General features: G+C 44.7%; 1 protein-coding gene across 1 annotated transcript; it reads right to left on the minus strand.

Annotated features, from left to right (window-relative positions):
* Window positions 1-2033: 2033 nt before the first annotated feature.
* Window positions 2034-8451, minus strand: PDP2 (pyruvate dehyrogenase phosphatase catalytic subunit 2). The gene is given in 3 exon segments (XM_016162987.2): window positions 2034-5766; window positions 5768-6964; window positions 8332-8451. Coding segments are annotated over 2 exon segments (1617 nt in total). The 5' UTR covers window positions 6905-6964; window positions 8332-8451; the 3' UTR covers window positions 2034-5286.
* Between the last annotated feature and the right edge of the window lie 4624 nt (window positions 8452-13075).

The following is a 13075-nucleotide window of genomic DNA, read 5'->3' on the forward strand; positions in this document are numbered from 1 at the left end:
CCCATGGTCTTTTCTGGTACTGACCACTCCTCTCCCTCTCTCTTTACTTCCATACCACCACACATGGTTTCCCTCCTACTTCTCTGACCTCTCTCTCTTTTGCTGGTTCCTCTTCATCTGCTCCTCCCTTAACCATCCATCCATCCATCCATCCATCCATCCATCCATCCATCCACTCATCTATCCACCTGTCCTGGTCATCCTTCCTCACTCATTCTATTATCAATAGGACAGGGATGGGGTTGTGGAGGAGAAAAATGAGGACAAATGCCCAACAATACCTGGTCATAATGCTGTAGGGAAAGTGGAGGATTGAAGTAGGACTTTCTGCATTGCCCTCACCCCTCTCCAGGCTGATGAAGAACAAGTCATGCCACAGTCCTCTGAGGTTGCTGCATGGCCTTACTCACTTCTCCATCCCTTGAGACCACCTGAGGGGTTCCTCCTTGCCCTCCCACTTTTGGCTAGCTTCCCCTCAGCCTTCACTGCAACTCTCATTCCTACGTCCACGATGCCCCGGGAGCCTGTTCCCAGACCTGCTGGACTGAACCGACCCCTGTGCTTTTTCCCCCTGGACTGGCTCCATCCCATCTTCATTGTGCCCAGTATCATGGGCTTCTCAGCCCCAGTTGGATGGGGCCATCCGTGGTCAGCTCTGCACACCTGACCCCAGGGATAGGCAAATGAGGGCTTTCCAGATCCCTGGAAAGGCAGGGAGATTTAAGATCTGCGATAAAGCTGGCTTTGGAAAGTCCCTCTACAGACCACTTTTCTACATGTCTGGCCTACTTACTCACTTGCCAGCAAAGGTCAGAACTGAAACTCTGGCTCCCTCACTCCCTGCTTGTTCCTCCCAACAGGTGATTTCCCATGTGGAGCAGGTCAGGTAAGGGGTCAATGGAGCAAAGACACTCTGACTCATAGAAATCCTGTAAAGATTCACCCATCCCAGAGGGAGCCACTTGGAGCATCTGTCACGCATGGTTCATAGGATCGTCAACTTGGGAAATACTTAAGAGCATTTAAGGGCATCAAGCAAAGTAAAATAAAAACTCTACAGGGGAAAGGAACAGTATAAGCTTTCCCCCTCTAGTTAAAGAACGCAAAGAGCTTAATTTTTAATATTTGTTTTCCCTTATCATGTTCCAAAATGATGAAATATTAGAATGTATGTGTCAAATATATCTAGCTTCTTTTTAGCACCATCTACTTCTCTTCCCCATCCCAAATCACCTGGGGCCAAAATTGGGTAATAAGAGATGTTTCATAAATTACTATTCCTTTCTGAAAGCTCAGTATTAGGATAAGTGCATGGGCTGCAAACTTAGCTCAAATCAGGTTGTTAAAGGCAAGTTTCTAAATCTCTGGGCCTGTTTTATCATGTCAAAAAGAAGGCAATAGGTCCTCTAGTCAACCTTATCAGACTTCAGATGCTCCCTTTCCACCTTTCCCTCCTCCAAATCTGCTCCTCAAGGCCCAGCTTACCCTAGCTCACACTAAGTGTTAATGACTGATGTTAATGACATTAATAATTAATAATCATGTATTTGGATTTTAAGAAGCATCCATTGGAGCAGTCCTTATGAGCTGTACCACTCCAGAGGCAATGAGACCTACCTAGTACAGTCAGTGGGGGTAGGAAGAAATGGAGTCTAACTCTATGGAGGTAGCTGCCTAGACCTTTCCCCAAAGCTGGCTCTTCACTTAAGATTAACATAAATTTAAGATTTAACAAGCTCAGTTAAATAATATGAAATCCAAGCAGACAGGCCTTGGCGCTGAGTGTGGAAATCCTCACGACAAAAGCCTTTATTTCCTTTTCCTTTTTTTAGGTCTCTGCACACATGGTTAACACTAAATGAGGACTTCCTGTGCGGTTAGCAGCCATAAAATATTTGCAGAGAACACTTCTCATTTGGGTGGACTCTTGAACAGACTAAAATCTTCCACAGCCAGATAATGGTAATGAAACAAAGACTGGTCTCATTGGTACCCTGAGGGTCTAAAAAAAGAATATTCAAACCAAAAGAAACCAAATTTCATTTGCCTCTTTTATTTATAAGTTTCATTTAAATATCGCTTAGGAAATCAATGTTAAATATGAATGTTGGCATATAGCTTTAAATACAAATTTCAGTAAATATTAAAGAACACAGTTAATAATTTTTCCAAGTAAATGCTTGATAAGAAATATCTTCCAGGAGGCAGGTTAAATATTAGGTGCCTGAGGCATTAAGGGACAGAGCCTCAGCCTGCTCAGGAGAGGGTGGCACAGCAGTCCAAATGTGTTTTCCACTCAGTAAGGCACATGACGGCACACATGACAAGTGCTACCACCGGCCTTCATTCCCCAGCTCCAAAGCCACACTGGGGCTCTTAATGTCATGCGAAAGAGTCACATTCAGAGACAAATGAACCACTTTAAGATAAAAGTCAGATGGCTCAGTTCCAGGACATTCTGGTTTAACCTGGGAAGTTAAGGCTTTCCGAAAATTGTCAGATGAACATGGGTCACTTGGGGCTGATGGACAAATGAGTCAAGACAGACCTATTCCGAACACATTTTCTTGGTCCCTACAATTATTCTCTTCTTTAACTCAAGTTTGAGCTGTTTATATTTCACTTATGTATGAAAGGTGCCAGCTCAATTGTGTCTAATCTGGACTTTACCCAGTATGCCCAACACTAGAGATCTTTTAGGCCAATCATACTTCTGGGAGAAATATTTATATATAGTAACATACCTTAAAGTTTACATTTTCATTATAATAAATTAGCTTTAATGTTATAATTAACATCTCAGAAAACTGAATATCTAAGCAACTTGACCTAGCATACTAATTTGAACTTAGAATACCATTGCTCTATCCATTTTGACTAATCCCCAGAATTAGCAGGGCTGTATTTTACCTAGATATAAAATACCTAAATTAGGATAATATCATCAAAGTTTCTTATGTATAATAATAAATATGCAATTTAAAGCACCAAAACATACTTTTGAATAAAGTTACAACTAAAATATTAAATGTTCAATCTCATGTGTTAGTTCATTTTAGAAGTGTCAAAATTGAAATCTTTACATAAAAGGAATGATAAATGCTTTTGATAAATGACAAATGATAAAAGACTTGACAAGTACCACCAGCTCCCTCTCAAAACCCAGTGCCCTCAAGTAGTAGCCCACCAGGAAGGCCTGTGACAGCAGAACTGCGGTCAGAGAGACACACACTGGGGTTTAACCAGAAGGAGGCACCCCTTGGAGCATTCATGGAAAGAACTGACAAAGTCCACAGTGGAAGAAAGCAGACAATAAACTGGCCTTTCTTCTCTCTCAATACATCGATTAGAAAGCAGGAAATCTATTAAGCAGAGAAACAGCTGAAAAGTCTGTATTCTCTCAGATGTCTCATCCCACAAGTTACTGAATCAGATACATTTCTGACCATGCTGGCTCTAAAACAGGATTCACACTCTGTAATCCAGGCAAATGCTCCACGGGTGCGCCAGAGTTAAGTAGGCATAAGGAACAAAGGTTGTCAGACAAGTAGTCTTTGGCTCTAGCAACGAACCTTCATAAGAGCAGAATGGTAGTATTTCACATTTTCTTTCTAAATTAAGATCTAAGAGATTTGAAGGAATATTAATGGTTTCAGAATAATGGGACCAAGACTAAGCACTCAAAAGAGAATTTCTTAGATGAAGCCATATCACTAACCGGTTGCACTGGAAAATGTACAGGAAAATGTCCCCAGGCTAGAAGTATCCCAACACACTTGAATGAATGTCACTGAGACAAGGACAAAAATGAGGAAGTTTGGCAAATCTAGTTATTTGCTTTCCTTTCAGTGGATGGCTCCAGGGCGTGAGATAAGAAGGATCTGTGAATATAGAACAGGAAAATTAAAATGTCAGTTTTGTGGGATTATACTGTGTTTCCATTTAAGGACACATTTTCTGTTGTTTAAATGACACAGGAATTCGTGAGAATATAAAACTCATCCCCACAAAAAAGATTCATATGAATTAATTTTCTAAAAAGCACAAAGACTGTGCAGCTGATGGAAGCCATTACAGGTTACATTTATTTTTGCCCCAACTCCTACGCTAAATATGGTCTAGTTCCTAAGAAGTAGCAATGGTCATTTATCCCACATTCTAGGGGCAAGTATTTCATCTGATGAATCTCATTCCTTCCTCTTCCCCATTGCCTCTCAGGATGCACATAGGAAGCCTTGACTAGTGACTGTTCTAAAGCTCTCTCCAGATTTAGGCCGAATTTTAAGTCCACAATCCACTGCATAAGCCAGTCCTACCTAAACATCTGACACAAGGAGATTACATTTTTCCTTCCCTACAACCATTTGAAGAAAAAGCATTCTTTCCGGGTAGTCAGCAGCAGGATGAGAGTTCAGCATACCAAAGGTCGGAATTAATAAAAGAATTGTTGAGAGGTGTAATCAGAAAGGTTAAGTGCTATGACTAAGCCTCCAAAGGCTAAGCACTGGAGGAAATGATAAATGTAGGAAAGGCCAGGAGTTAAGGCTTACTTAAACAGTAGTTACCTCCTAGTATGGCTCGAAGGTTCAGGGGGTTAAGAAACAGTGGAAGGAACCAAAAGCTGCACAAGTAAATTCCATTGGTCCAGAGGCCTAGCCCCTCTCACTCTCAGCTGAAGACAAAGATGAGTCATTCCAAGTATGCTGACAGCAGGTCTTTTTGCAGGTTTGAGGACTCGGTTTTTCAAAAAGCTAAAATAGAACTAGAATTCAGCATCACAAAATGTTTTCAGAAGTATAATCACAAAAAAAAGTTTAGACTGTTGCATAGAAAAATGTTCTGTAATATCCTTTATAAACCTTGGTAAATAAAAAACAGATAACACCTTCTTTCATAGTCTAAAAGTCCACGATTGTGATTGAGAATGATCAAATTTGCAGTTTTTGAGCAAGACCCCAGAAGATCCTGAAGTCCTTCATACACTTAGAATCATGATTAAATTTATCCTATGGAGGCTCAGGCTGACACGGTTTAACAACAGTGTCTTCATAAAAGAATTTGGGCTACATGAGCTCAAGCCAATTGTATGGTCTCTACTCTCTGTCCTCTCTGCATAGAAGAGGTGACCAAAACACACAGGGATGTGAAATCACTGCTATTGTTTTTAAACTTTTTTTTCTTATATTAGTCTATTATTAAGCAAGCTATATCTGCCTGTGCTTTTAACAGTAAGGTTTGAATAGCCAGTTTAAGAGTAAGGAAAAATATCTTAGATGAGCATTTAAGTTACTCTTGGAAATAGGATGGGAGATTCTTAACACCCTTGTAATATGCATCAATTGAGTCTGAGTTAAAATATACCACAGTGACAGTGATATCATCCCTGTACATCCTTGCCAAGTCCTCTGGCAACGTCAGCATTGCTGTCAGCCGCTCCGGCTCCATCTCGCCATACTCATTGCTCCCTATGGCATATCTGATCAGACGTGTGGCTGCATTTCGGTCAGGAGAGTGGAGACCCTGGGCTTTCCTCTGCAGGAGCAAGCTCTGCATGAGTCCCAGGTTGGCAGGTCTCTGGGCCAGGTCTGGCTTATACCGATCTGCTTCAGTCAGGTGCTCCATCACCAGCCTCACCACATCGTCATTGTCCAGCACATCCCATAAGCCATCTGAGGCCAGCACAAGGAACTTATCCTGGGGCCTCAGCCTATGGTATGTGATCTCAGGCTCGGCAGTCAGGTAGGGTGGAGTGTAGTAGTGGGAGGGGGGTGAACTGGTAAATGTTGAGGGCCTCGGTGTCAAAGCCCCTCTTCAGGACACTGCGCTGCAGCTCTTTACTCCACTTCAGTTGGACATCTCCAAATGCCCTGCAGGGCATGAGGACGCCCAGTAGCCTGTCGTCCATGATGATCGTCTTGCCCTCTGACTCAGGATGCTCCCTTTTCAGCCGTGACAGCTCAGCCTGGTTCCAAGCATTATGGTCATGGGTGAGGGGGAGACAAGACCACACGCCATTGTCCTCCTGGACACCAAGGATGGCCCGGCAGTCACCAGCGTTTGCCACATGCAAATTAATTCCATCAATATGGGCCATGCAAGCTGTTGCCCCAGAGAAAGCAACCTGGAGTGAAAGGTTTTTTGTCATCTCGTCTTCTAGAGGGGCCTGGATTTCCAGTGAGATGTCAGAATCCAGTCTCTGGAAGGAGTACATTAATGCTTCTTTAATGTTCAGTCCCATTTCCATGTGCAGGTCAAGTAGCTCCTGCCAGTATACCCGGAGGTGATCAAGGTGGACTGATGTGACATCCTTGTAGATACTGTTCCCGGGGTGCTTGAGCCACCGCAGTATGGGCAGCATGGGTTTCATGTTTTCCATGGCTTCTTCCATCTGCTCCAAGGTCTGCTGAGACATTAGTGACACTGCCACGTAGTAGAAGAGCCTCTCGCTCACTGCTTGAGCGCATGCATGGCCACCATGTCCATCAAAGATGCCAAACATCAGCCCGTTGGTCTGCAGGCAGGAGGCTACACCTCGCCGGTCCTCCACTGGGGAATTAGCAGCCAGCTGGTTGCTCTCAAACCGCAACACTGAATTTGGGACTCCACTGAGGTCAAGAATCTTATGGGCTGACTCACCGGCTCGCAGCATTTCATTTACTTGCTCAGGGCTGAGTTGCATGGGGAAATCGTCTTCCTCTGTTGATGTGTGTCTGTAGGCTTTCGGCAGAGCAAAGCTGCCATGTGGGGGATTGTTTTTTAGGGTGGTCGGTATCCAGGAAAAGAGCTTCCATTCTGATTTATTCCTACTTGAGGCACACCTTGAATACAAACGTCCACCTCCTTGTAAAATGGCAATGCTGTTCCTTGCAGAATTTAAGATCCAGTAGGACACAGTACTTGACATTCTGAAACTATACCGGCAAAATATATTTCTTCAGCCAAGGATTTTTTTTTTTTTTTAAACCTGAAAATTAAAGAGTTTAAGAAAGTTTCAAATGTAATATCTTAATAATGACTTCTGAAAAGATTTAATTTGCTACTATCCTGAACAAAAGTGATTTAAGGTAAACTGTTTAAAAGACTTGACTAAACTCAAAATACCGAAGCAAGCCACCCTGCCACAAAAACATCTTCCAGAAAATGTGGAAAACAAGGATTTTAGATGCTCTCTGTTCTTACAGAGCCGCTGAGGGTTCTCATTCCTCACTCCTTCCTCACAGCTGACCCAGCATCCTTCTATTCTTTTCCTTCTCAAACCCTTTCCTTTGCTATGGCTCAGCTGTCTAGCTCCCACGTTAACCATCCCCAGGCAGACTATAAGTGTCCACTATTTATAAAACATTAAACTGGACTGCCTTATGCATCCGCCTTTTCTCTTCTTTGCTTTTACCCTACTTATTTCCCCAACAAAGAATTAGCAAGTCAAAGGGTGTAGGGCTCATATTGCCAAACTGATTTCCAAAATGTTCACAACTGCTCCACAATGGCATGAAGAAATCAGTTTCCTAGCACCTTCAACAGCCTCTAGTGGTATTTTTCCTTAGACCAAAAAAAAAAAAAAAAAAAATGCTTCTCTATTTTCTACTTTCTATTTTTGCAGGTGACAAGTAAAAAGAGCGTTTCCCACGTGTTTTGGGATTTCGTTTATGAATCTTAACCTCCTCGAGTTTGTCTGTTGGGGTATCACAGAGCTCCCAGAACTGAGGATCGTCCCCAGTCACCCCAGCTCACCCCGCCGAACTTGGAGGCAAGAGCGGAGGGCCAGGGCACGCAGAGGGCGCCTGCCCCCTCCCCCGCCCCAGGTCCTACAGAAAAGCTGGGTAGCACAGGCCGACGCCAGGCGGTCCGCCGAAGCCTGGACCCAAACAATTTCACATTCCTAAAGGAAACAAGCAGGTCCCAAGTTCAAGTCTCTGACCCACGGCTTCGTAGATAAGAGCGCGGCCTTCTGAGTCCACCAAGTCCGAATCTCCCTCAAACCCCGGCGCGGCCGTGATCCTGAGTCCCAGCTTCCCAGCCTGTAAAATTGGGGGATTCAGTCAAGACGCAGCGCTCACAGAGGTTCTCCAGGGGCTTAAGCAGCTAGTGCCCTGGTCCGCAGCCAAGGGTTCTTGGCTCGTCGCGAGACCACGTGGCGCGTGGCGCGAGTGGGGTGACCATGGCTGTGAGCACAGCTCTTTGCTTGCTGTCCACTGCGGGCCCGCCCCTTCACCTCACTTCGGCTCTCCACCCCATCACCTGAGGCAATGCCGTGGGAGGGGGAGGCCCAGGCCCCGGTGAGGCCCGGCAGGGTTCCTGGCATCCACAACCCGCGCTCGTCCCCTTCCCTACCTCGGACTTTCGCACTGCTCTCATCGGCTTGCGCCACTGACGCGGGGGTCCCTCCCGTCTGTGCCGCAGGACTGCCACTACTCCGGCCTCACCTCTAAATCCTTCTAGTGCAGATCCATCTCGAGAAGGAAGAATCCTCTCCCCAGCCTTTATTGGTTCATCTGAGGAGGCGGGTCCTTGACAGACACTGGAATTGCCCAATGGAGAGGAGGGCGAGTGCGCAGGCAAAAGGGACAGACCAGGAGGGGCCGAATCCGGTTCCTCCCCTCCTGTCCCCTACCCGCCTTGCCCAGCTCTGACCCAGAGTAGGTTGGGAGTAGGGCTATCCTATTCCAAGCCTCTCATCTGGTCTCCCCACCTTCAAGTTCGACTTGGCTGTAGCCACCCTTCCTCTACAGAGCAGGTAGGGTGACCCTTCTTAAACTCAAATTCCTGCTCTAAAATTTTCACTAACTCCCCACTGACATTAGACCTTGAACTGACAATTACATTGGCCTGACCACTGACAATTGCCACAAATGATTAGTGGTTGCTAGGTTGAGAAAGGCTGAGAACCAAATATTTGTTCCTTCAGTCCTTTCTCTTGTGGGCTTCTGGTTATCACCTGCTTCCTTATAAATTGCTTTAATAGAGCTCTTTTAACTGTGATAAGTCAAATGCAGCCCTTCTCTGAAGGCAAGGAAAAATAGGAGATAACCAGAAAAGGCAACTTAGAATCCTGAGAATTTGGTCTTCCAGAAGGAAGGCACAGTGGTTACCTGGGAAGCCCGGCCAACCCACCTGGACCCCACAAAATTGTGCCTGCCGTAAAACTGCTCCTGTCAAACTTGCCCCTGGTATAATACTTATACTGCCTTGGCCCTTTTTGGAAGTTTTACCAATGAGTCAGAATTTGCACTATCTCTCTTCCTGGATATTGAGATGACTGTTTCAAACTAAAAATAACTAAGGAATTCTAAATAAGTGGATGTGTCCATGTAAGAATGTCCAAACCTATAGAGAATTTTCATAAGAGTTTATTTGAACCAAAACCAATGCCATATGCTGGGGAGAAATATTTCAAATGCTCTGGGTTGCAGCTTCTTTTATGCATTTAAAATTAATGTGAGAGTGTAAGGAAGATTACGTGAGGGCAGGAAGAAAGCAAGGCGAGGATCGGATTAGAACACTAGAAGATTATGTGCTTTTTAAAGAGTGGTTATGCCTTCGAGTGACCTGCCCAATTAAGAATTCATGATATATTACAGAACCCCTTTTTCGTCCACAGGTACAAGGTGTTTTTTGTATAGATAGTTCATTTGGGGTTACAGATGGCCCTGCTTCAGGACAGAGGCAGCGGAGTTTAATTACTCAGTCTGCAGGCATTTATGGATACCTACAAATGTGTTAGGCCCTGGGCCAACTACTGGAGACACACAGATGGCTGCACTGCCACACTTTCCTGAGAAAGATTACATCATTCCACTAAAGCTGAAACCACAGAGATTTTCTAAGTTACCACACACATGCCACTTCCAAAGTAAAAATGGACCCTTGAGGATTTTGTGCGTACTGGAACTTTTGTTTAAAGGCTATAACCAGCTCGGTCACCCAATATGTGATGGCCAACTCAAGAACCCCATCCACTCTCCTAAGGCTTCTTTGAACCAAGCTATTCTACAGAAAAAACGAAGGAAAATAATTTATTTCTCCCTTGAACAAGGGAAAGCAGCAGCTTGGCTGCCATTTTTCTGAGAAAATATTTTAAAATGTTCAGCCTCACTTACAACCAAACAAATGTGAATTAAAAAGAGATGCTGAGTTTTGTCAATCAACCTAACAAATATTAAGACGTGAATGTTGGTGAGTGGGCATTGCCATCTTGGTAGGTGGGGAGTGTGAACTGAGGCTACTCAATGGACAGATCTTTGATCAACTAATTCTACTTCTTTTAATTTATCCTAAAGAGAGAGTCAAAGATAAACATTACAATTTTTTTACAATAAACATACATTACTCTCTCTGGCATTATCTTATATAATCAGAACCACTTGGAAAGGGCAGTTGTGTGGGCCTCATAGTTGCCATTTGCACTTAAAATTGCCAGTGACTCATATTCTTTCTTGAAATTAAATTTGGAGAGGAGCTCCAGGAGTTTGGTGTAGTGGAGAGAAGGCAAGAGGAAGTTGGGAGACAGCCCCGGAGCCCCCCAAAGTAGGTTCAATCAGCAAGCAATGTCTAGCATGGTGTGGCCTGTGTTGCCCTGTGAATGTAGTTCTCCAGGAAATTTACCCAGTGGCTTCTTCTGCAACTTCTGGGGAAGCCCCAACCCAAGTGCCTGGGAAGCCTTTTTTGGCCCATGGGCAACTCCATGAAGTACTTGCAGAGACCCTGGGCTGGATGCTGGGTGAGGGGGCGGAGTGTCAGTGCCTAGGCCTGAGCAGCAGACTCCAGCACCTAACAGGAAAGCAAGTGTGAGGTTGGAAAGGCCCAAAAGGGACAGAATGTCAAATGGAAAAACCAGATTACAACAAAGAAGAGAAGGTCTTTTGATAATAATGATAATTACTTATTTGTGTATTTCTTCCTTCCCTTTGTGTGTGCCTCTTTGTATGCAAAGTTTAGTAGGACACATGCCAGCAGTTAACAATGCTTATTCTGAGTCACAAAACTCTGTAGGAACTTTCACATTCTTTACCTTTCCATTTTCTTATTTACTTAAAACCTTTTTTAACATGCAGCATGTATTTAATTAGGCAAATCTCTAATAATGTCTGTCCTACACATTTGCACATATGAGTGGGAGGAAAGAAAACAAAGCACAGAGAGATGTGGGCCGTCCTGGGGTATGGGAGGCCACTGGGGAAAGGGCGGGGCCTCCAGAGTGCTATTTTAGCTGGGAAATCAAGAAAGGCTCCTCTAGTAAGCTAGGCTTTGGAGAGAGATCTGAAGGAACTTAGGGCATGATCCTGGTAATGTGTGGGAGAGAGCTTATCTACAAGAGAAAATAGCAGTGTCAAAGGGCCAAAGGAAGGGCTTGAATTTTATGGCCAGGGCTGCCTGTCCCATCTCCAACCCTTGGGCCAGAGACGGAAAAGACTTGAGAGAGCATCTCACTCATGCTTTCCTAGAGTGTGCTTCTCAGAACATGATCCCAGGAAACGTTCTGAGAGAAAAAGGCACATCCTTACTACCTGTCATTGGAAGAGGTTCAAAATGAACAATGGCTTAGTCAACATACTGAAAAGTCATGCAGAAAAATGAATTGGTCCAACTCTACTGCAGCAGTGCCAGACATTTCACCAAGAACCTTCTTTTCACTGTAATATCTAGTCACATCTGGCAGAACCCATGTACCGTGTGAGACACCCACATATCCATTCTTTGAAGAGCAAAATGAAGTCTGCAGATCTGAACTAACTTCCCAGGTTCCCCAGGACCCACTTTAAGCTTGTGGCTGAGAGGAGTCTGTGCTCTGCTTTCTGAACTCACAGCCAAGCTACGTTCCTAGAAGCTTCTTAGCCACATTTAACACCTTGAGGGGCCAGTTTGGGCTTCTCCAGATCCAGAGAGAAAACTCCTGTACACTTCTCCAGGGAAGACAGTTACTTTCTCACCATATATACTGTGTTTTCATTTAGCCCTCTTTAGGTAAAGACCAAAGTTTAAACAGAGCCTTCATCTCCATGGGTGCCAACAATGGATGCGTCTTTTCTGAGCCTGGTACCCCAGCGGGCAATGCAGGCCTAGTGCATTTCAAACACACTCGTGGACAACCAAGTATACTTTAATCAGCAAATAGCAACAATCAGAGCCTCCACCTGAATATGCCACTTATCCTAAAAGACTGAGAATCCATGGACTGGGTATGTTTGATTCCCTCTGAGGACCAGGGTGGCACTGTGGCCTTGGGGCTCATTTACAAAGTTCCAAGCCACTGAGTGCTTTTTACACTTGCTTTTCCAAAAGCAAATGCCTTCTCTGGCACAGGGTACCCACGTAATGTGGTGATTTCAGAGGCTGGGCCTTGGGTCAGGCAGACACGAGAACCCTAGCACTGCCATCTATTGGATACATTACTTAGGAAAGGAACCTCAGCTGAATTTAGAGCCTATGTTTCTCCATCTGCTGAATGGGAGGAGCCATTCCCATGTATGTAGTATAGGCAGACCCCTCCTCCAATCTGTGCAGTAGTTACATAATGGGGACAAAAGGTGGGATGTGGGGAGATGTTAAGGCAGAGCTGTCCTCCTTTCTTTGGCTCTAGAGCTATTTCTGTCTGAAGAACTGGGACCTGTCACTGTAATCAGGGCACCCCCATCCCCAGGCTATTCTGGAGACTAGGTCAAATTTAATTCAGCTTTATTTCACACTAACTCTCAGTTCCATATAACTACCTCCAGGGCCTTTGCCCCTCCTTTTCCCTCTCAGGAACATGCCCCTGCTTCCTCTATATCTTGCAGGAATAGTGGGGCCACTGCCTCAGGCCTCCATGCCTGCCATTTCTTGGTAGCCTAGTGGTACTCAGTGGCACTGACTAGCTTGCCCAATCTTCCCAGAGCTGGAGCCCTGGACAACAGAGGAAATAAGAACTTACTGAGCCAGCGAAGCAGGAACACAAACGACAGCAAAAATATACAAATATTTTGACAACTAATCTGCTGGGCAAGGTTCATTCCCAGCACAGTTATCCTAGACCCCTGCTGCTGGTGGATAGCTGGCTAAGGAACCAGAGACCAAGGTACAGCTTCACATATGGCCATGA

Source organism: Rousettus aegyptiacus, unplaced genomic scaffold (assembly GCF_014176215.1).
Source record: "Rousettus aegyptiacus isolate mRouAeg1 unplaced genomic scaffold, mRouAeg1.p scaffold_m13_p_14, whole genome shotgun sequence".
NCBI classification, from domain to species: Eukaryota; Metazoa; Chordata; class Mammalia; order Chiroptera; family Pteropodidae; genus Rousettus; species Rousettus aegyptiacus.